Source organism: Trachurus trachurus, assembly GCF_905171665.1.
Source record: "Trachurus trachurus genome assembly, chromosome: 18".
In the NCBI taxonomy this organism is placed as follows: Eukaryota; Metazoa; Chordata; class Actinopteri; order Carangiformes; family Carangidae; genus Trachurus; species Trachurus trachurus.
In genome coordinates, this window is record NC_139909.1 from 13,183,991 (window position 1) to 13,208,228 (window position 24,238).

At 40.1% G+C, this 24,238-nt stretch overlaps 1 protein-coding gene across 1 annotated transcript; it reads right to left on the reverse strand.

The window, feature by feature from the left end:
• Positions 1–49: 49 nt before the first annotated feature.
• LOC311001999 (adenylate cyclase type 2) lies at positions 50–21,575 on the reverse strand. Its single transcript, XM_083993190.1, has 25 exons — positions 21,365–21,575; positions 17,578–17,775; positions 16,342–16,503; positions 15,727–15,876; positions 14,182–14,336; positions 13,140–13,251; positions 12,228–12,355; positions 11,206–11,364; positions 10,937–11,096; positions 9,488–9,667; positions 8,693–8,724; positions 8,520–8,573; positions 8,364–8,427; positions 8,132–8,229; positions 7,938–8,022; positions 7,472–7,609; positions 7,241–7,318; positions 6,155–6,333; positions 4,874–4,958; positions 4,024–4,182; positions 2,898–3,044; positions 2,672–2,779; positions 2,371–2,485; positions 1,623–1,747; positions 50–1,317 (listed from the first exon to the last, which is right to left on the reverse strand). Exons 1-25 carry the CDS (start codon positions 21,434–21,436, stop codon positions 1,183–1,185), a joined length of 3,078 nt encoding a protein of 1,025 aa, XP_083849316.1. The 5' UTR covers positions 21,437–21,575; the 3' UTR covers positions 50–1,182.
• Positions 21,576–24,238: the final 2,663 nt, after the last annotated feature.

The window sequence follows — 24,238 nt, forward strand, 5'->3', positions numbered from 1 at the left end:
TATAAATAAAATAGAAAAAATATAGAGAACAAGTCTTCACATTCTCACATCACATCATCCCTCATAGAAACACATATTTAATGAGCAAGGAGGAATTCTGTATGCACTCATATAATATTACAGAACTCTACCCCCCTTAACAAATACAATTTAAAAAGTGCAAAAAGTCACATGTGCATTATCAGACATTTCATGGCTCAACATATCATTATTCCTGTATTGGTGTAATCTTTATCAGAATCTTTATAATGTCAGGTTTGGGCAGCGTTAGATCAATAAAGTTGCAGAACATCTCCAGCTTCAGTCATGATTGGTCAGACAAACTGGTTCCCAGCCAGTCTTGGCTTAAAAAAAAAACCAGCATCTCTTTAGACTTCATGTTTGTTGGATTTGCAAACTTTAAACCAAGGGATTCCCCCTCTACAGGCTGATGCATTTGAATAATTTAAATAGATCTGAGAGGGTGCAACTATCCGCAAAGTTACCAGAAGTGCCATGAATTATCATGGGACCTCTCTGCTTTATCTCGTCTTAGACACAGACATGATATTTTTCTCCAAGTGAATATTTTGTACCTACATACCCTGTAAAACCTACCTACTCTGTCGGTAGTTTAGTGAAAACACAATGGAGCAAAGTATATTGTCAATAACATAAACAGCACAGCTAGTATTCTTCTTGTGATTCAGCCGGGTTAACTGTGCCAAACATTATATAATAACATAATGTTGCATGTTTTCAGAATAAAACAGTTTAAAGTGTGCGACTGGGACTCAACCCACATACAGTACAGATACAGTTAAGAGTCAGCAACGTGGTCAACCCCTGAACGGTCCGTGAGTTAGAAGCTTTAAGTTGCCAGTTGCAGTCTCATGTCTTCATTTAATCGGTCTGGATTTTATTTAGTGTCTCATCCTCAAGACGAAGGGGCAGATGCGAATGATCCGACGGGGCCCGTGACGACCCGTGTGTTCCTTCCTTCATCTAGGTTTTTTTTAGCGATGAGTCAGTGCAAACGCTGGTGTGAAGTATTTTCACAGTCAAGTCATTGTGCTCAGCTCTGTGGCTGCCAACAACCACCACCAACCCTGCTCCGGTTCACCACCATCAGTGGTGACACATCTGTGAGGCCTCTGCAGCTCGTGTTTGAGTAATAAAGTTGAAGTTTGAGTCAGTGTCGGATCAGAACTGAAAGGATGACTGTTCTGTGTTAATAAAATAGGTGGTGAGCTCCCCTTTGCCCTTGACTTGGACGACTCCTCTGCGGGTGACGCTGTAGCCTAAACTCTGGACCACGTCGGCCGTCTCCTCCGTCGCCTGGGGAAAAGAAACAGACGGAAATCCATCAACTTTTTATCCATGAAACCATCTGATAATAACTGGAAACAAGTTGTATCAGCCTTAACGTTGCATATTGTGGCTTTAATTTCTAGTTAGTGTGATATTTTTTTAATAGCTTTTGCCTTTATAGTGATACAGACATGAAAAACAGTGTGAGATTGGTTTTCCCCCGGTTTTCTAATAAACAAAACATTCAGAGACGGGCATTTCACACAGAAAGAGGATGTGGTATACTACAGTATGTGTTTCAGTATCTCTGTCTCTGTCTCTTTTTCTCAGACCTGGATCTTGTCCAGCACTCCTGTGCTGTCCATCCTGCTGGCCACGTTCACAGAGTTCCCCCAGATGTCATACTGCGGTTTATGAGCTCCAATCACTCCAGCGATCACTGGGCCGTGGTTTATTCCTGTGTGTAAACAACAGAGAGAGAGGGGCTGGTCAGAGGGAAGGGCTTCTGTGTTTTCTTTGGTGGTTTATCTAACAATTTTATCTTGAATTTTGTCTTTAAAAATACGTCTGTGCAATGAAAATTAAAACAGGAAACGATGCACAGGCAACAACAAAACATTAAAGATAAAATTGTGAATTTTATTTACAATTTAAAAACTGCTTTTAAAATGTGCAGTTATTCAAATTCACTAGGCCTACATACTGGAGGAAATGGACAACTCATCTGGAATAAGTGGTCCCTCATCACAACAGGACATAGTTAGCATTTACTAATGTGATTGATTGTGTTTTGTTTTGTTTGAGTACATGTGGTACTTTATGCTTTATGATATGAAGGAAAGACTGTGGATAAATAGAACTAAAAGAACTGAAATGTCTTTAAAACCTGGACCTAGTCCTATCTCTTAAAATGTACACGTCATATTGATTCATTTTCCCCCTGTGTATTTTATTTTCTCCACCTGTGCCTTTTTTAATGTTCTTTTTTTCTCTTTCTTCCATATTGTAAAACTTCTTAAAAATAAAGTAAAAAAAAAAAAAAGTGCAGTTATTCGACAAAGCAGGTGCAGACAAACTCACCGATCCGTAGTTTGAAGCTGTTGAAAGAGTGGGTGTTGATGCACTCCAGTTTGTTCATTAGAGCCATTGCAAACTCCACCATGGCACGAATGTGACTGTAGGACGTCTCACAGTTCTGCAGGGGGAGCCAGAGATCAAGTTGTTCATTCCCATCATGAGGTGAAACAGTACTACTTGTTGAACAGGATTGCTACTGTACACATTTTCCTTTTTTAAACATCACATCAACACTTTAATGTAAAGATATAAGTGTCATTGGTGCAATTTGCATAAGCTACCTTTGAATTAAACGTTTGCTCACCTTTCTGTCATCTCCTGGAGGCGAGTGCCTCAGACCTGCGGCGGCCATGTAAGTGCTGCCGATGGTTTTAATTTTCTCCACTGACGAGAACTTGGGCTTGGACATAAGCTGTGTGACAGAAATATGAGGAAGAGATGCGAATGAATGTACGAAAAAAAAGTGAGAGAAAAATGTTCAGGCCCGAGGACAGAGACAGTTGAACAGATTGCATATTTGTTCCTCATACCTCATCAAAGTCTGATATGATCTCGTTGAGGAAGCGCAAACACTCCAGACCGTCCCTGTTGGCGCTGCTCTCGCTGTAAAACTCTTTGAACTGAGGCACCGAGGCGAACATCACACACACGCAGTCGTACGATTGGCTGTACAGGTCCTGGAGAGGAGGGTTTTAAAAAGGTTAAAAAAAAATAGAATATAATGTGTAAAAGTTGAAATGGCAAACAGAGAGGCAGAAAACAAAAGGCTGTCTTCACACGACAGGCCTTGATGTCCAGTTCTGATTTGTTGTCGCCTATATCTGACTGTTTCGTCTGTTTACATGTTCTATTGAAGTGACCCATATCTGATATCTGCATTTACACCTGCTCTGCTTGCGTAAAACGACCCGCATGCGTAGACACGGTTGGCTACCAATGATTTATTTCCACTTATAACAGGGGGCCTGAATCTGACCTGACAATACAAAACACATTTACATGTTCATGTTAGGACTTTTGGACTTTTCTGTTTGATCCGAACCTAAATTCCAGGTGTGAAAGGTGCTACGGACCAAAATTTGGTACTACTGAAAGAGGCGATCTCGGTCTGGACCAAATGAACCCAGGTTCGTACCTTTTGTTGTGTGAAAAGGTCAAAGGTCAAATGTCTTTATTTTATCAATTTGCTCCATTCCAGTGTAATGTAGACAAAATGAGATGACGTTTCTCAGGGACTCGAAATACAACACATACCCCCCCCCCCTCCCACCTCCATTTCCCCCACACATACCCACTCACTTGTATGGTTCGTATCAATGACAGGAAGTTTTTCTTTTCCTTCTTCTGCTCTCGATTTACGGTACAGGAAGTTACGCCACGCTGACCAGCTGACTCAGCAAAACAAAACTAGCCTAGCAGCGTAAACAAATATCAGAGATGTTCTATATGACAAAATGAGCTGCCGGAGTACATGAGGAGATGAGGAGAACAGGAACAAATGTTTACAATGTAACAGAACCCGGACCTTGGTTCGGACTTTGAGGTGTGAAAACGCCTTTACAGATACGATATGTGCACACTTGAGGGGAAAAAAATTGTAATTGGGCCACTTGAAAACCAACAGCACAACCGTTTCCTCGGATCGTTTTAACGTACCTGGTTTCGAATGGTTTTGCCGATGAAGAAGCAGGCGACGTGCAGCGGCAGGACGTTCTGCAGGAGGAGCTTGTTGACGTTCTCCATCGTCTCCATCTCCTCCCTCTCCGATTTGAAACACCGCTCCAACAGGAAGTCGACGCGGCAGCCGAGCTCGTCCTAAAGGATAGAGAGAGAGAGAGAAATAGAAAGACAAGAGAAAAAATATTTATCAAAACATCCAGGAAAAAACATTTTTAATTTATATGGAAAATCTTCCAGTGCACCAGGTTGACTAATTCCCTGTATTGGACCATCACTTGGTATTTACTTTACTTTATTTGTTTATTTGGATGGGACAGTGCACATTAATGAACATATAAAAACATGTAAATGTGCCGGATTATACTGTAGCAGCAATGCTAATTTCCATTCGGAGTCCCATAGCATGAAAAACAGTACAGTGAATACACATAGTAATATAGGCTAGACAACATAATAATGCAGACAACAAGAAGATAAAAAGACGACTATAACGAAATAAAACATTGACATTTTGACAAACACTTCATGTTTGATCCATGCACAGTGACCGAATATTGAATAATTTATTTTATTTATTCATTTTTCCCCACTTTCTATTGTCCTGTCATTGTACAAAACATTCATTTCATTTTGACTTTGCCACCTTGTGGATATTGACTTTTAATTTAGTCTGGTCTGTAACATTGATCCTGAAAAAAAAAAATCCCAAAAATAAATAAATAAATAAATAAAAATAAAAAAAACAGCCAGGAACAAGTGATTTTGTATATTCGGAGGAACTAACAGATGTATATGAAGAGATATGAATATTTTTAAGCACACACACCTGTCTGGCCAGTATGAGGCACACGATATAGAAGATGACCAGCCAAACCCCGGACATGATCTGAGGGTCCTTCAGCACGCCCGGCCTGCAGCCAAACACACAAACATTCACAGACTTAGAGCACAAACTCCCACATTATCAAATTGCCATCAGTCTTTTTTCTTCCTTCCATTACATAATTCCTGTGATAAGCTTTTCTCTCTGTCTATCTCACAGTGAATGGATCCCCCCCTCCTCCTCCTCCTCCTCTCCCACAGGCCTCCGTCTACAGAAAAAAACCTCCTGAATAAATGATGGTGACCTGAAACTCCAGACAAGGACTCGCAATCTGGCGTGTAGAGCGGCGGAACAAAAAAAGGCGGGAAACGTGACACCTCGGCTGAGTGTGTGATGACTGCGGAGAGCGGTGAATGAATGTGGATGAATGGAAAGTGAACTTTAAGGGGATTACTGGGAACAGCATCAACACACGTTTTTATTCATACCTGCACATGTTCAAGCTCATTACTGTCATGATGCGCACAGTCACTGTTTTAATTCAGTGAATATACAATGATTAAAGACAAATTAACTTAAATTCTATGCTGTTTTCATTTTTTAAATATTTTTTTAATAGTGTATTTGGTCCATTTCCCTCCGGATATTTCGTCTTGTGGCGCTGAAAATAATCGTCTCAAAGATGCATCGAGATTCTTAATGGGACGAATCTGAATCGATGCAGTTTTGTCACATAATCGATTTTTAAATTCAAATAATTCATTCAAGTTTGATGATGTTGTTCACATACAGGGACAGTGTTTTATTTTATTTCATTCTAAAGCACAATGCCAAGATTTACGTTTTGTTTCTGAGAAATTTTCTTTGTGTGTTCAGACTCCAAGAAAGCTGCTGTATTATTGTGGAAATGCATTTAAATGACATTTTCTATTTAATTTTATGTAAATAAAAAGTTATAATATTATTCAGACTATTTATGTTAATTAATTAAAAAAAGCCATGTGTGGCAACATAGAAAATTGACGATGTGATGCATCGGAATGCATCGTATAATCGAATCGAACTGAATCGTAGACCGGTGAAATCGTAATCAAATTGCATCGTGAGGCCAGTGAAGATGCACACACCACTAGTTTTGTGTGTTTATATTTTCCACAGAAGCTCCACAAAGTATCAGAACCCGAACCCTCGCTGCTTCATCTTCAAAGTAACGCTCAGCAACGTGAAACTACTACACCGGACCTCTTGAATAATAAATGTCGTTACATTCGCCGTGCCACTCACTTTGTGGTGTTGTTGTAAAGCAGGTCAACGAGGCAGGCGGACCTCGGGGCGTAAACGTGGATGAAGAGCGCCAGGTAAACGACCACAGCCAGCGTGAGCATCAGCCCCTTCACCGACAGACACGTCCTCACGAACACGATCACCCCCAGCATCGCCAGCAGGCAGCAGTACAGGTAGTACTGGGAGTGTGAAGAGAGGCGGGCGGTGGAAAGAAGACAGAGTATGTGAGGTTATAAGACAAATTGAAACTAAAGTGGTAAAGCTTTAATTTACTTTAGTTTATTTTTATGTTTCAATGTACAGCACTTAGGCTTTTTGAAATGTGCTATATAAATAAAGTTGATTGATTGACTGAAATTTACAGTGGTTATGTCAAGAAATAGCCAAGAAATAACAATTAATTGCGTAGTAGTTTCAAGAAATAGTCTAGAAATAACAGTAAATTTCATAGTAATGTTATGTTTTTCATTAAGGCAAAAGATTACACATGCTTTTCATGCTTTGAATTTTTTGGGAAAGGCCAGAATTTTTCTCCATCAAGTCCTTGAAATTGACCGATACTTCTGGGCTATTTCTACACAATCAATCATTATTTCGTGCCCTATATTTCTAGACATTATGATGCAATTATTTGTTATTTCTTGACATTATCACGTAATTAGTGGCCTGTAAATTAAAGGGTTACCACTAAAGTAAAGTAAATTAATATGTAAACAAAGCATCACTATAGATTTCATTGAACAAATGTGAAGACTTATGGGTAAAATGTTCCTTTAGAGCAGCGGTTCCCAAACTTTTTAGGTCATACACCCTCTTCTACTTTCTGACCTAGCTGACCAATGCCCGACACATTAAAAAAAAAGGTCTATTTATCAATTGCTTTTTGGGTACACATTTTCAAAACGATTTATTAAAACGTTTTTAATTCAGGTTTGCAAATAATTTTCTTGAATTCTACTATTTACACTGTAAAAAAACGATTTGTTATTTTTGTTATAGTTATTTATCTATTAGTAAAATATAACACCATAGCATCACCATCACCCTTTTGCAGCTTGCACACCACATCTTTAGAGATATACTCACAGGCACGGTGTGAAGTTTGAAACCTTCCAGCTCCGTCGTGTTGGTGATATTCCCACAGTTGTTTCCTGGCAGGAAAACCTGAAATTAAAAAACAAGACAAGAACAGTGTGATCAGAGAGGAAGGGGAAAAGCAGAGAAAGAAAACAAATACAAAGAGAATAGTTTATATATATTATATATGGAATGAGGGGAAATAAAATAAAAGATGATGGTACAATAAAAGGAACGGACCATGTTGAGGAACGCCATGAGAAGAGTGATGAGCATGCAGACAGCGACCACGAACAGCCGCAGCGCCACCCTGCTGGAGACGCCGCGGGACAGTCCTGAGATCCACTGGACGCCCACAGGGATCTTGGTGCGCCACTTCTGCAAACGGAAAACCATCCAAACACAAATTACAACACTGTAATATTCACTATATTCAGTCCTGTTTGTCACATGTCAAACAAAAGAATGTATTCCTCTGTGTCGCATCACCAACTAAAATAATAATAACACATTTTAAGACTCTCAAGGTCACCTTACAATAAAAAACAATTTAAATTATTATTACTATTGTTAATATGTATCTATTCCTTTGTTATAAAAACTATAAAATGTCCATCTTGAATTCATTTTGACATACAGACATGAATATGCTTTAGTTTCTTGTGTTTTCTATTTAATAACTTCCTGTTTTTGTTGTTTCTTTTACCTCCAAGTATCCCGTGAAAGCGATGGACATGAGCAGCACGAGCACAGGGAAGGTCGCACCGTAGGATACTGCCAACTCAAAGTTCCTGGGAGGGAGTGAGAATTTATACTTTACTCATTTCACTGACTTTATTAACTCCTTGTCTCATAAAGTTTGAACATATTTGTAACTAATAATGTCAAAGTGACACCCACTTTACAGAGACGAGCATCTGAACGGCGAAGTTCGTAACGAAGATCAAAGCTATGCAGCTTATCGAGTGGTGCAAACCCGTCACCTCTGAAAGGCGGAACTGGATCGACACACATACACATACACACACAGGTATTACTACATTGTTTCTGCGCCCTTGTTATTTTTTTTTTTGTACGTACATCCAACCAAGCGTGACACCCATGATCTCAGAAACCCAGAAGACGACTTTACCTGTTTCTCCAGACTGACGTCATTAAACAACAGGGTCAGACAGTTCAGCTTCTTCGCTCTCCTCCTGACAAAACGAAACCACAGAAAAAGAATAAACCAGAGGAGAAACAGTTGGAATAAATAAGTAAATAAGTGTATAAACACATTTTTACTTACCCTGCAATCTCCAGTGGGTCCAGCGATCCTGTGACACTATTAGCTACAACCAGACTGGGACAGAAGAAAAACACATGAGACACAAAGGACAGAGCATCAAATGTTGGTCTTAATTCATTATTCTTGTTCTACTTGAGTTAATTATGATGGTTTTAATACATGTGGGAACCTACCCGTTGGGGTTGTTCTGAGAAATTAGTCTCTCCTGAAGCAAAAACACACACACACACACACATACACATGATCAATATGAGAGCTTTAAAATGTACAATACAATACAATTATAGAGTCTATAGCTGAGGACACATATTTAGGCTCATGTGCCACTTGTAAACACTATTGTCAAGTGGTGTAACCAGTATTTTTTCATAAAAATCTGACGATATACAGGAAAATAAATCTGAACTCAAATTTGAAATAATATGTAATTCACTTTTGCAATGCAACACTATGTTTTTTAACAATTTTTACATCATTTGTCATATTATTTAGAAAAAAAGTGGTGTTTTGAGTGGTGTTTTTGTCGCGCTCAGTATTGCCAAATTAATTCAAATTCGAATAAAGAAATACAGCAAAAAATCTATCTAATCTAATCTCATTTAATGTTTTCAGAGGATTTTTTTTTTTTTTACAAGTACACTTAAATCCACTGTAGGTGGATAAAATATTTAATATTTATCATTCTTTTGTGGTTACACCATTTGACGTTTTCAGGGCTTTCAGTCTGACTTTTGTTAAAAATGGTTCAACTTTCATTTCAAATGACACAAAACCAACATGAATACAAAATGTACATTTTAACACATCTGATGCATGTTTTTAAGACATTTTTTAAAAGACATTTCTCAATTGCCCATGTTCCTAACCCCTTATTCATCACAGTCCCATATAGAATGTATATGTCCAGGTATTTGTATTTAGGCACCACTCAGTGTGTAGGAGAAACCACTTAAACAACACACACATACCGCGTTGAGCTCCGACTGGTTCATGAAAGCGCCGGCCTTCGGCATGTTGGGCTTGTTGGAGGACGAGGCGTCAGGGTGGCTCAGGTCGGCGAAGGGGTGGATGGTTTTCCAGGACTGCAGGTACTGAGACATCCGGACCGACGCCCGCAGCCGGGACTCGCCCGACGCAAGAGAGTTGGCCTGAAACAAAGATAAAAGATTGTTTTATTGTTTTTTTCTCCACTGGGGAACAGAAATTTATTAAGTCTTGTTCCAAATTTTTCTTAATAAATCAGCATCTCTACATGTATGGCAGCAATTCCTGTCCAGTTTCTATTGAATTCACACGTCGTTCTGCTTAATGAGGCACTGATTATGTCATCACCTGAAACTAATTATATTTAACGAGAAGAGTATACAGTAAAAACCACTGCTGTAATTAAAAATGTGGGATTTCCACCAATGTTGATTTCTGAACTTTCTGAATTTCTGAAGTTGAAAAAAATAGTTGTGTTGTGTTGTTTTGTTTAAAAATGAAAGTAAACTTGATTTCCTTTTTCCATTTTTAAACAAAACAACACAATGCAACTAATTTTTGTTAATTTTTGAAAAATGAACTTGTTTTCTAAGCGGAAGACGATGGGTGGATGAAGTTGTTGTCTTTGCATTACTAAAGGTCTGAAAACGCTTTGACCAGTTGTCATTTTCTACAAATAAATGCTCTAAAAGACAATATTTTCATTTCAAATTTGAGGGAAATGTTGTCAGTCGTGTGTTGAATGAAACCAAAGTGTTCATTTTACTTAAAGCAGAAGTAAGTGGTCCGGCCGTTTTGGCTAATGCTGCGTTCCAGGCAGGCTTTTGAAACCGTAAATTACAGCTTCATGTCACAACTTACGATTTTGTAGCGTTCCAGGCAACCCACTCGTGTTTTTCCGACCTGTTTTACCAGTGAAAGTCACTATAACGGCCACTCGTAACTTCTGACCCGTGAACTCGTACCAGATCGAACTGGTACGACTTCACAGGTCGGAAAAACACGAGTTACGGGCTGCCTTGAACGCACCATAACAGTCCTCGTCCCTACGTCACCACATTCACGTGCATCCCTTGGCTGCACACACAGCCCTGCATGCCGTTCTCTCTCCTCATTGGATAAAAACTGTAGGATACGATAAATGTTTTCTCCTCGACTCAGAGCAGAGCAGAGTGACTGAGAGACCCGTGTTTCAGTCCAAACACTCTATGTAAGTGATTGCTGTCGGAAGATATAACTATTTAAGACTTATATTAACACAAATATATCACTTACTTCTGCTTTAAACGTATATCTATAAATAGTAAAACCAGAGAAACCAAACATTTTGAAGTGGTCTTTACTGAAGTGGTCGATACGATACATCCACACACTTTCAGGAAGATGTGGATAGAAGGATTTAGTTTAACATTTTTGCACACAAACACACTGACCGATTTGGGCCTCCTGGAGAAGCTGCCCAGCTTGTGGGGGTCAATCACCAGGTAGGTTTTCCTCCCTTTAAGGAGGGGATCCCGACTCCCCCCGTCCCCCTCCTCCACTTGGTACGCTCCGTTCAGGTGCTGCAGCGTCTCCTCCGTGATGTGCACTCGTCTATTTATAGTGACAATAAAGATACAGGATAAATAAAAAAACAGGAAATCAGTCGACAGAAACCCACGTCATGCTTTTCGCCCCATCGGGTTGAAGTTGTCGGACTCACTCGGGGAGACCGCCAGACTCCATGTGATTGGCCAACGTGACATCATGCGACCACACGTCGTACTGCCACTTCTGCAGGCCGATCACGCCAGAGAGCACGTTGCCGGTGTGGACGCCCACGCGCATGCTGATCTCCACACCGGTTGCCTCACGCAGTTTACTGCAAACACACACACAAACAACCAAAAATATGGAAGTTATTTGAGATTTACTTTTATTTAATAGTGCTTAATTTAATAAAAAATAATATTTTCTTTCTTTATTGTTGCTTTGTCTCTTTTCTTTTCTTGTCATGTTTCTTTTTAAATGTTTTTATTTTCTTTTAATGTTCCTTCTTTTATTGTGAAGCACATTGAGATACAATAATTGTATGAAATGTGCTATACAAATAAAGTTTATTATTGTTTTTATTCTGTTTTGTTTTATGTACATTTTGTGTCTTATACCGATTGTATATTTTATGTGTGATTTTGTACAGCACTTTGGTCCAATGGGTTTTTAAAGTGCTTTATAAATAAAGTTGGTATGGTATGGTATGGTATGGTATTATTATTATCATGTATATATTAACTCCAGACAACAAGAAATGCTGCGTAGTGTAACAACAAGACGTGAAGATGAAGGATTTATCATGAAATAGCTTTCTGTTCAAATCAAAGCAATAAAACCGATGCAACAGAAACAAATATTTCCACATTTAATGTCGACAGTGCAAACACAGTGCAACCTCTGAAAATGTGCACTTTATTCATCCCCTAGGGGGAGAGTTCAGTCTATGGAAATACAACAGTGCTTTTCCTTTTTCTGTAACTGTGGTTTCAGCTGTACAGGAAAGAGTAGGGAAATAAAAATGTCACGAAGCTGCACGAGGAAGTTGTACAGGGTACAGTGAAATCAGATGCAAATCGAGAGCACTGAGTAGCTTTTATATTTGTGGTTGGAAAAAAAAAAACCAAAGGTCACGCCACGTGGACGAGCCCTTCCTCACAAAAAAAACAAAGGGGTTGTGTCTGATGAACTGACCTGATGGCGGTGCACATGTCCAGCCCCATCTGAACGCAGTTCCTGGCGTGGGAGGGGATGGGGTCGGGCAGACCGGAAACACAGTAGTAGCAGTCGCCCAGGATCTTAATACGAAGACATCCGTTCTCCTAGAAGAGACGGAGGAGAGGGAGAGGAGCTCAGACGTGGAGTTCAGAGCTTTTTTTTAGGTAACCCTTTAATGTACGGGCCGTTAATTGCGTCATAATGTTTAGAAATAGCCAAGAAATAACAAGTAATTGCATCATAATGCCTAGAAATAACCAAATATAGAAATATGACCAAGAAATAATGATTGATTGCGCAGAAATGGGAGACCACCATATAACATCACTATGAGGAAACGAAAAGATTGCGTAGAAATAATAAATAATTAAAGATTATTGAATAAAATAAATGAAAAACATGTGTAATCTTTTGCCTTTATGAAAATCATGACATTACTATGAAATTGACTGTTATTTCTAGACTATTTCCTGTCATTACAACGCAATTAACTGTTATTTCTTGGCTATTAATTGACATTATCATGCAATTAACAGCCTGTAAATTAAAGGGTTACCCTTTTTTAAATTCTCTTTTTATTATGATTTTTCATGGTTCACATATTCATTAACGTAACAATTCACCATTCTCTTCCATTCAATTTGAATCACACAGCAGTATATTTGTGGTTCCATAAATACAGATGTGATTTTCCACTGTAATATAAGAGATGAAATCTATAAAATACTAAATAACAATGCTGGGCTGCACCTTTATGATACTAAAAAACATCTAGGGGTAAAAAGGGGAAGAAAAAAACGGGAAACTAGGGGCATAAAACTCAAAATTAGATAAAACAAAACAGTTCCGTGAGGTTTTACATTGAGATGATGTGAGTTGTATTTTCACCTTGGCTATGCTGTCGAACCTGCCAAAGAGCTTGTTGAGCACAGCGACCAGCTCCTCGGGAGAGCAGGTGCTCGCCAGCTTCGTGAAGCCCACGATGTCTGCGTACAGGATGCTAAACAAACACACAAACAAACACAGAATGACACAAATATACAATAAGTATGGACAAATATACAAAAAAAAATCTTGATAAATTAGATGATTCCCAAACGATGCTGTATGCACCTCCTGTGGTGCGCAAGCTGCTGCTAGAGGGTGCGTGACATGGAAAAGGGTAATAGAGACGCTGTGGTGTTATATTCTACTTATTAATAAATAACTCAAACATTATTTCCAATAGGGTTTTCACAGTGTAAATAGTTAAATTCAAGAAAATCATATGTGTATATGTAAACCTGAATTAAAAATGTGTTAATAAAAATAAATGAATTTTAAAAAAGGACCCCAAAGCAGTTTATAAATAGACGATGCCTTTTTTAAACAATGTGTTGGGCATTGCAGGTGCGTTAGCTAGGTTGGAAAGTAGAAAGGGCTGCACGGCCTAAAAAGTTTGGCAACCGCTGAATTAGAATATCATGGAAAAGTTTATTTATGTCCGTATTTCAATTCAAAAAGTGAAACTAATACATTATATAGATCCATTACAGACAGAATGAAGCATTTCATGTCTTCATTGTAATGATTATGGCTTCACATTTAATGCAGACCTAAAATTCAAATCATCTAAAAAAAAATTTGAATATTACAACAACAAAAAAAAACAATAAAAGAAAAACATTTTTAATATGGAAATGTTGGTATTTCTGAAAAGCATGTCCATCTTTATGCACTCAGTACTTGGCTGGGGCTGTTTGACTTGAACTACTGGAAATGGACTTTTCCATGATGTTATAATGTATTGAGATGCACCTGTAGCTCATAGAACCACAATGTCAAAGCAAACCAGGTATTGATCTGTAAAAATATACATTTACAATAGGCAATACGTTAATTTTTAAGTTTCTGTCATTAAAGCCGACAATGCAGCCGGTGTGAGCGTCACCTGACGTCTTTGTGCTGCCGTATGTAGAGGCTGTGGAAGTTGTGGAAGTTGGCGTCGTTCCCCTTGTCGCTCTTGGGCTTGGACAGCCGGTTCACCACCTCCGTCCTCAGCTCCATAGCGATGTAGCGTGGCAACACGGACAGGAGGAGCTGCTCCTGTTGCCGGGGAAATGGATAGGACAGAGGAGGGGTTAAAATGTGTGTGTGGATGAGGTCTCGCCAGGACATTTTACTGTCTGACGGAGGTGGCGATCTGTCGGAGAAGGGGCCGTAAAAAGAAATGCGCGGCCTCCTCCTGGGAGCGATGCCTTGTTTACTCAGCGGATCACGTTTCATCTATTTGTTTACTTGCTGTGGGACTAAGTGTGCATTTGGCTTTACCTATTCTATTGCTGCCTGCCAGGCTTCAGACAAGTGAATGATTAATCCATTATTGACCTAATAACCAGAAAAGCATACACAGTAACCAAACCCAGGCCGTCCAGGTAAAGAGCCTGATAATGAGAGCGATTACATGTAATGATTTTAAAATGAATAAGCTCTACAGAAGAGAAAAGGCCGGGATTTAAAAGCATTGAGCTGGAAAGTAATTGAGATTTAATTGACTGTTGAGGTGAAGTGGGTCAGATTTGTGTGTAAGATAACGTTCGGTTCTCTTCTCTGTAACCGAGGGGACATGTTGGACTAAAGAAAAACATGAATGGATTAAAACTGAAGCAACGATAAATGGATGGTGTATGCACTTTGAATAGTACAACATTATATAATGATGTATGTGGAAAAGTACATTGTGATTTTAAAGGGATAGTTCAACATTTTGGCAAATTGGCCCATTGCCATAATCCCTATAGTCATAGCAGTAGGTTCGTTACCTTTAATTGTCGGTGCAAGCTATTTTTAGAACGGCGGAGCAGAGCTGCGAGCTGCTCAGAGCTACGCTACGGAGGCTCATGGGATTTCTTGGTTTCCCTCATCAAACTCATCAAATACACAATCCAACAACTCCAAAACGCTCTGGTGGACAAGTTGTGACCTGCACATTCACCACGCTATGAGATAATAACGATACGTTACCAGATGGAGTTGTTTTAGAGGTAAATGCAGAGACTGCTTGCTGAAAAACTGTCCCTGAAGGCAACGTGCATCAGCGGTTTTGCATGAATTTACCTCTAAAACAACTCTGTCTCGTAACGTTCTGTTATTATCTCATAGCGTGGTGAATGTGCAGGTTACAACTTGTCCACCAGAGCGTTTTGGAGTCGTTGGATTGTGTGTTTGATGAGTTTGATGAAGGAAACCAAGAAGCGTAGCGCTGAGCAGCTCACGGCTCTGCTCCGCCGTTCTAAAAATAGCTTGCACCGACAATTAAAGGTAACGAACCTACTGCTATAGGGATTATGGCAATGGGCCAATTTGCCAAAATGCTGAACTATCCCTGTAACTGTAACACCCATGATGACCTCATGTTCTTTGTTTGTAAATTTAATGTAAATACATTTTTTAAAAACTATTGAAAAAAAACTGTAGCAATGATGAAAAGTTTAACCTGCTGATATTTCTTTATTTCCTTCTGGCAGCGTATGGCGCTGAACTCCTCTCTCTTCTGATTGGATATCCTGAGATCGTGCTCCGTCGTCCACAGGTGGAAAATCCCGATGCAGTTCACACACACAAACAGCAGTGCGTTCGCCACCAGCTGACGGAGAGAAAAGATAATGAAAGGGTTAAACTACGCTGGCGATGCGACATCATGACTTTGGATTTGTTTGTTACATAAGAGCGAGAAAACAACACTCTGTTATTCACAAAGTCAGACAATCGGGCTCAGACCTTCTCTGTAAACCTGTGTAAATCATTTGCATTTTTTGCACAACCAACAAAACAGTATTGATGGGACTTCACGCAGTATTTGAATTTGTACATTTATTTTTTGGTACATGCAAAAGACGTACATTTCTCCTGATGGATGCGTCATTTGCAAATTATGACCTTAGATTTACATTTGTAGCTTTATTGGGCACAGCTATTGTTTTTTCACCAATAACAAACTGCACCACTAAAACAAGGGATAAGGTGAAACCAAAAAAACATAACATAGGTTTTTGTAGTGGGGGATACGTGAGTTTAATTCTGCAAAGTGTTTTTAAATGTAAACCTTCACCTGCACAGCGAGGTCCGGTGTCTCTGGGCTTGTGACGGGGACGTAGACGCTGATGATGATGATGTGAGAAACGCTGGTCCCGATGCCGACCATGAGGGCCCAGGCCAGAGACAGAGGCAGCACCGTGTAGACGCTCACAGACAGGAAGAGGAAAAACCCGACCTGAGGAGGTGAGAGACGACGAAGAAGAAAAAACAGGGGAGTCAAACGTGAAAATTTCAAATTGCACATATTCTGATCAAGAAATTTCAGGTTGTTCATAATATGTTTAGTAAAAGGATAGTTCGTTAACTGCAAACATCTTAATAATGCACTAAAACAAAGGGGAAAATTCAATGTTTTTTTTATTTATAGGTTATCATGCTATTATTTTACCGTTCCGACCCATTTGAGATCAAATTGCGCTGTTCGTGGCCCCTGAACTAAAATGAGTTGGACACCCCTTTGCTTTGAGATCCAAGTAAATGTTACATTTTGTTCTTTAGAAATACTTTAAAGGGATACAGTAGTTCAACAATTTGGCAAATTGCCCCATTGCCATAATACCATGGAGTTGTTTTCGAGGCAAATGCATAGCTGCTTACCGGAAAACTGCCCCTGACGGAAACGCACATCTGCGGTTTTGCATGAATTTGCCTCTAAAACAACTCCGTCTGGTAACGTTCTGTTATTATCTCATAGCGTGGTGAATGTGCAGGTCACAACTTGTCCACCAGAGCGTTTTGGAGTTGTTGGATTGTGTATTTGATGAGTTTGATGAGGGAAACCAAGAAATCCCATTAGCCTCCGTAGCGTAGCTCTGAGCAGCTCACGGCTCTGCTCCGCCGTTCTAAAAATAGCTTGCACCGACAATTAAAGGTAACGAACCTACTGCTACGACTATAGGGATTATGGCAATGGGCCAATTTGCCAAAATGTTGAACTATCCCTTTAAGGAAAAGTGTTTATTGGTGCTTATTTGAGTTTATTGATGACTAAGGCATGTCTTTTCTGTTTATCTTCAAGGTTATCAACCTTTTCCAGTATTCTGTTTATGTCCTTTGAAACCATCAAACCTAAAAAAAAAACATCTTCAAGAAAATCAAATCAAAGAATAAGAAGAACTGAATTGAGTCTTTTGCGTCGTTCGACAACTGATGAAGCAGTTTTTCAAGTTTGGTCACAGTTGTGGTCACAGAAAGCACACAGGACTTGACAACAACTAAAATAAAAGGTAATCATTCTCTCTTGTCTCACCTGCTCCCACGTGGTGACGGGTCCTCCGGTGAAGATGAAGACGATGGCGGTGATGTAGAGCGTCCCCCAGACGAAGAGGGCCAGGGCGCCGCCGCAGCGCCTCAGGACGGCCAGCCAGGGCAGACACACCAGCAGGACGGTGCTCAGACACAGCACCACGCCCAACACCGCCAGAGCGCCCACATGGACGTAGATGTCCTGCGCAAAGAACGACATCGATCAGTGCACCAAATCCACATCTGTTTTCACAGTCACTCACTGATTTATCGTTTGATTGGTCTGTGACAGTTCGTAATTTCGTTTGTGGTAACCCCTTTAATTTACAGGCCGCTAAATATGTGATTATGCCAAGAAATATCAATTAATTGCATCATAATGTCTAGAAATAACGGTCAATTTCATAGTAATGTCTAGAAATATAGCCAAGAAATAACGATTGATTGCGTAGAAATAGCCCAAGGACTTGGTGGAGAAAAATTCTGGCCAATCCCAAAGAATTCAAAGTATTAAAAGCATGTGTAATCTTTAGCCTTTATGAAAAACATGACATTACTATGAAGCTGACCGTTATTTCTAGGCTTTTACTTAACATTATCATGTAATTAATTGTTATTTCTTGGCTTTTTCTTGACATAATCACTGTAAATTATCAATCAATCAACTTTATTTATAAAGCACATTTAAAAAACCACATTGGTAGCCAAAGTGCTGTACATTGAAACATAAAAATCGTTAAATATTAAATTAAAGAGTTACCAAACCGGTCGATCGAACCTTCGAGACATCTTAATTAGGAGCGCCTTATTGCATTGTCCTGTTAAGTATATTCCAAACCCGCCCGTCTGCTTCACACTAAGGAGAACTAAAATTAAACTGCCCTCATTCATCAGACATAAACACCTGGTGCCGTGTGCAGAAATCTTGCGTCTGCCACGTGAGGTGAAGGTATTTAGTCCTTTGACGTTTTGTTTTTACAGTGTTTAAGGTCTCACCTTTCATCTGCCTAATAACCAGTTTGTTTCACATATATTAAAACTACTCATGTTCCCTAAACAAGATGCACATAACCTAGATTTAATGAAATACATCGAGGTACAGTATATGTGCGAATGTACTGTATATGTGTGTGTTTGTCTTGTCTGTTTAAAGATTGGGCACAAAGTATTTTGACCTTTTATAAAATCCACAAATGTGGACGCTACAGATGTTTTGTTTCAGCTGCTGTTTGTCTTTTAAATAAGTTATAGTGCACTTTTTTTTTTACTCCTTTTGCTAGGTTTAGCTCATTATTTATGTATTTTAACTTATTTCATCCTTTTAAAAAAAAATCTATTTAGTTTTTAATTTATTCACTGTTTTGTTTAAGTGGGTTTTTTGTGTGTTTTTTGTATTTTTAAATTGGGGTTACCCTCCTGCTGCAAAACAAATCTACTAATAATATAACGGGGATTAATAAAGTAACTTGAGTATTTTAATAATTAATGAAAAAGTCTGTTGTAATATAAGAAAAAAAAACTATCACATTTTCACAACTGAGCCAGCTCCTCGATCATAAACGTAGCGGTCGAGCTGTATTTTCTGCTCTAAGCGTGTTGCTTGGAGCTCAATATCCAGTATCCAGTTTACCACAGATTTATTTATGCCTCTGATAGATAAAAACAAGCGAGAGATGACATGAGGTGAAGAGAGGAGGATGCAATGCATGAAAAGTAGTAGCTGAAGGGAATGGGAAAATGTAGTTGAATAGAGTTTTACACTTAATTCATATCTATTTTATGTTGCTGTGCTTTTATCCAACACTTTTCAACTATGAACAGCTTTTACAGGTCGGTGGTGGTGGCAGCTTCTTCATAAAACACGTCAGCTTTCACCTATAGCTGGTGACCTACATACTGTACATACGTCCTGCTTTCATATTTATAGCTGTTTAGTGTATGGATGAGAAGACGTTATGAACACGCTTTATCACTGAGGCATGTGCTGAATGCTCTGGAGTTTTTGTTGGAAGAACAGGTTTGATGCTCTCCTTTCTTGACCCCCCACTGGAGCAAAGTGCTCATGTTGACAGGTATAGAGACCAACTATTTTGCTTCTTACTCCATAAAAAACTCAGAGTAGACTGCAGACTGTCAACTCAACAATAAACAGTGAGGCAAACATCTGGACACCCCTGGTCAAAATGTCTACTAAAATGTGTTAACAGTTAAAGCAAGTGGAAGATGAAATGATCTCCAAAAGGTATTAAGTTAAACGTGAAACACTCTTTTGCAATATTTAAAGCAATATCCGTGTATTATTTTTGTTTTCTACAGTTTTAGAGTGAAAAAGAGAAACAAAGCAGCAGCTTGCAACACAACGGGAAACCCAGGAGACTTGAGCTCTCAGATAACTTTGACCAAGGTGTCAGACAAGATATTTACATGCTGTGATCCAAAGGGGGGCTACTAGGTAACTAACTATGCAGGGTTTCCTTTTCTGTCATTTTGAAAATGTAAAAGATGAAAAAGAAAAACATATATACTGTATATATAATACATAAATTGTTCACAATGTAAAGGGAGTGTCATGTGTCATCTGTAACTTTTTGCCTTTTGGAGATAATTTCATCTTCCACTTGCTTTAACTGTTCACATTAACAGAAATTTTGACCAGGGGTGCCCAAACTTTTGCACGCCAGTATGAGATCTCATTATGTTTCTATGACAAATACATAATTAAAAACAGAAAACCTTTTGGACTGATGGTCACACAAAACGGGACATTTAAAGAGTTTATAGATTCATCTCTGCAGTTCAGAGACCAGTTGGTTTTTGCTAAATGAACCAATTAAAAAATCTAAAATGCTGGATTCCTGATTATATAAAATGGAGAAAAAAAGCAGAAAAGCCAAATTTCAGACACTGGGTAATATTTTAAACAATTGCCTACTCTGAGTTCCAGACTGCCCCTAAATGGAGACATTTTGCCCCCCTGTTTTTTTTAAGACTGGAAGGATCTGGTATTTGTCATTCCAGGTGTATGAGGATCATTAATGAAAAGGAAATGTGAATATTTGCTTTGCAAGTCGAGTTCCGCCTTCTTAAAGGGATACTTCACCCAAAATCGATAATTCAGTCATCAAAACACTTTTGGATTTCCAGGGGGGGTCTGGCTGGCAACGGATTTTCATATAATGGCAGTGGATAGAGTTCACTTTTGAATCGTCCAAAACACACACTATGAAACATCCAGATACCTCCATACTGCTCGTCCGTACTGACCCAAGTGTCTGAAGCCGCCACATGAAAAAGTTGTTTGGAAAAAATTAACTTGACCTCTGTTTTTAGCCTTGTTGTAGTAGTAGCTCCTAGTGGCGAGATTTGATATGAGATGTTCTTCCGTGTTTACATCATACATCCAATGTTCACAACGACGAACGAACATCTTGCAGTAAATCTCGCGCACAAACACCAACAGAGCCACTAGGAGCTACTGCTACAACAAGGCTAAAAACAGAGATCAAATTCATTTCTTTCTAACAACTTTTTCATGTGGCGGCTTCAGGACACTTGGGTCAGTACAGACAAGCATTATGGAGGTATCTGGATGTTTCATAGTGTGTGTTTTGGACGATTCAAAAGTGAGCTCTATCTGCCGCCATTATATGAAAATCCCATTGCCAGCAGGACCCCCCCTGGAACTCCTAAAGCGTTTAAGTTCTCCATACCCTTCCTTGGCATGACGGTGAGTAGAAAATTGGTGAATTGATTGATTTTGGGTGAAGTATTTGGGTGTCTTTCCGTCTTACCCTCCCTGTGGTGGGGATGAGGACGATGATGGCCACGCAGAAGGCCAGAGACAGCACCAGTCCCGTCAGCATGGCCGGCGTCTCCTCCACGCACTGCAGGAACGCTCGGTGCAACCCCCTGTAGCAGCAACACACCCCGTCCTTCACGCTCCGCTTGGACCTGTTGCTCTGCTTGTCCTCGTCTCCGTCTTCTCCTTCTCCTTTGCCGCCGCCACCGTCCTCTTGCCACCTGACGTCCATGTTCCTCCTGGTCTGGGAAACTCTGGGGGAAACGTCCGTGACGACGGGACGATCTGACCTGCTGCTCTGTGACTTTTCTTTTTCTTTTGGTTTAACCTTGGAGTTTGTTTTGGACTTCCTGTCTTTGTCTTTTGGACGTTTCTTGCCGGTTTTGTTGGATTTCCGAGCGTCTAAACTCGGCTCGGGGGAGACGGGGTTTCCCTCGGGGTCGGACAACTCCTCGCCGCAGATGTCGGTGCTGAAGCTGGTGCACACGTAGCCGGGGCTGGACTTCATGCTGCTGTAGTCGGAGTCGCTGCAGCCGTTGTTGGTGTGAGACGAGCTGCTGCTGTTCGTCTGGAGCCTGTCGCGGAACGACTTCGGCGCCCGGGCGGCGGCGTCCGGGTCCGAAGCCTGCAGGGTCAGCGAACTCACCGTGAGGGGTTCGAGGGCCTGCGCTGTTTTCACCACACCCACCTCTACTACGCCCGCCTGCGGTTCCCCGAGCGCATTCCCGTTCTTCGCGTCGCCATTCCCTTGCGATCCCTTGCTTTGCGCGGATTGTTTTACACCGTCATCTGTCGGTGTTTTACTGAGTTCGTCCAGCTCCAGGATGTTGCCTCTGGCGGCTTTTCCCTCACCGTCGCCGCCGCTGGAGGCGACCACGATGTCCGGCACCAGAGACACATGTGGCGCTTCCTCCTCAGGCCTCGAATCATCCTGGGAAGTTTGCGACTCCTCCGGCATCGTGACCTTTCGTCGGTGCGATGGATCTCCCCGTCTGTCAACTTGTCACTTTGGTTATCTGCTTGTCTACATGATAAATAAACACCTGAGTGGCGTTTACTTTTCTATCTTCTTCCTTGGCAGGTGTTTCTGCAGCAAGTCTCTTCTGTTTTGAATAATCACAGCCAAAAAAAGATATAATCACAATAGATTATGATGATGCAGGCGAAGGCGACGGTGGCATGTGCTCTGTAGATCCTTTAGGGTCCCAAAGATTGTTGTATAGTCTCCCTTGATGAGTGCTGATCCATACTGCATCAAACAGGAGGCTCACTGCAAAAAGAAATATAGAGAGATTAAAGTTAGAAAGAAATGGCACAATGAGCATTTAGCATAAAACAAAACAAAAGAAAAAATATACTTTTTCTCTGATTTACATCAGAGTCGGAGTCATTTGTTCACCATTTGCAGTAAAATCTGCAACTCTTTTGGAGTTGTTGGATTGTGTATTTGATGAGTTTGATGAGGGAAACCAAGAAATCCCATTAGCCTCCGCAGCGTAGCTGAGCAGCTTGCGGCTCTGCTCCGCCGTTCTAAAAACAGCTTGCACCGACATTTAAAGGAAACAAACCTACTGCTAAAACTATAGGGATTATGGCAATGGGCCAATTTGCCAAAATGTTGAACTATCTCTTTAAAAAACAAACATAGATCAATAATAATAAGACAGTTGGGTACATAAAACATAAAATAAGATAAGAAGGCCAACAATTGTCCAAAAACAAATACAAGTGCAAAACATTTGCCCTAAAAACGTTGATGAAAATACAAAGATTCTTTAAGTGTAGGACAGAGACGCATCTGTGTTAAACACCATTTACAAAAAGAGCAAGAAAGAATCTATAGTAGATAAATACTTCTTCAGCTCTGACATTCTTTGTCACATCAAGTCACATAGTTTTAATGCCATTTTAATGACACGCTCCTTCCTGCCATTTCCCCATTAGGCTATGCAAAAAAACTTGTTAGTCAAGCTCGCAGGCTCTCTCCTCCGGCAGCGCACACACTCATATAACACACGTACACGCTGTGCCACAGGTGTGTGTTGGAATGACCTGTCAAGAGTCGCACCCACTTCACATGAGAAACGCTTTTTTTTTTTCTCTTTCTCCTGTCACCACCTGCACTCAGTGGTTTTTCCTCTGATCTGCCTCTTCTCTGCTTCTTCCTTCTTCCCATTCATCCGACACTTCTCAAAAAGAGCAAATTACTGTACCGACTGTACCTTTACAAAAACGTATCACCATTACCTTCCTCATTCCCAAACGTCACCATTAAAATCCAGGATTAGAGATATCAACTCATCCCATTCATCCGTTCACCTTGATTGACTTTGCTCAGTGTGAACAGGCCGCGTCGTTTATAATAAAAGGCAACAATCTGGTTTCTTTTATTCAATTTGACAAGAGAGGTACTGTGTGTGTGTGTGTGTGTGTGTGTGTGTGTGTGTGTTTTTTTTAAGGTCAAAACACTTGTGTGACACTGTGACAGTGCATTGATTGTTCTTGTGGTGTCCTTTTCCCCCCCCTGTCTGCTGGTTTCACTACTCTGTTCTGGCCGCCTGTGAGTGAAACACTTAGTGGAATAAAGAGGGGGGGTTTCCAGACCGAACTCAGAGCTTTTTATAGATCCAAATCAAACAAAGAACACACAGTAGTATTTTCTTTTTTCTTTTTTTGAATGTGACATAAGCAGTACTGTTTCTTCAAATGGTCGGAGAATTAAGTGTCAATGCATCATGCACAGGTTCAGATAATGTAAAGAAAAGAAGAATTTCTCATTTTGATCTTGATGACCAAGGCTTGAAATACAGACGGTTACCATTTCTCCTATCCCTGCTTCCTAATCTATTGGATTATTGTTATTAGT

What these genes read in the sequence shown, in the direction of transcription:
- LOC311001999 (XM_083993190.1), bottom strand. Translation starts at nt 21,436, where the DNA reads ATGCTGACGGGACTGGTGCTGTCTCTGGCCTTCTGCGTGGCCATCATC. An exon ending in TCTCAGAACAACCCCAACGG is followed by an intron (nt 8,574 to 8,692) that starts GTAGGTTCCCAC and finishes CTTCTGTCCCAG; the next exon opens with TCTGGTTGTAGCTAATAGTG. An exon ending in TCAAACTTCACACCGTGCCT is followed by an intron (nt 6,334 to 7,240) that starts GTGAGTATATCT and finishes TCACACTCCCAG; the next exon opens with TACTACCTGTACTGCTGCCT.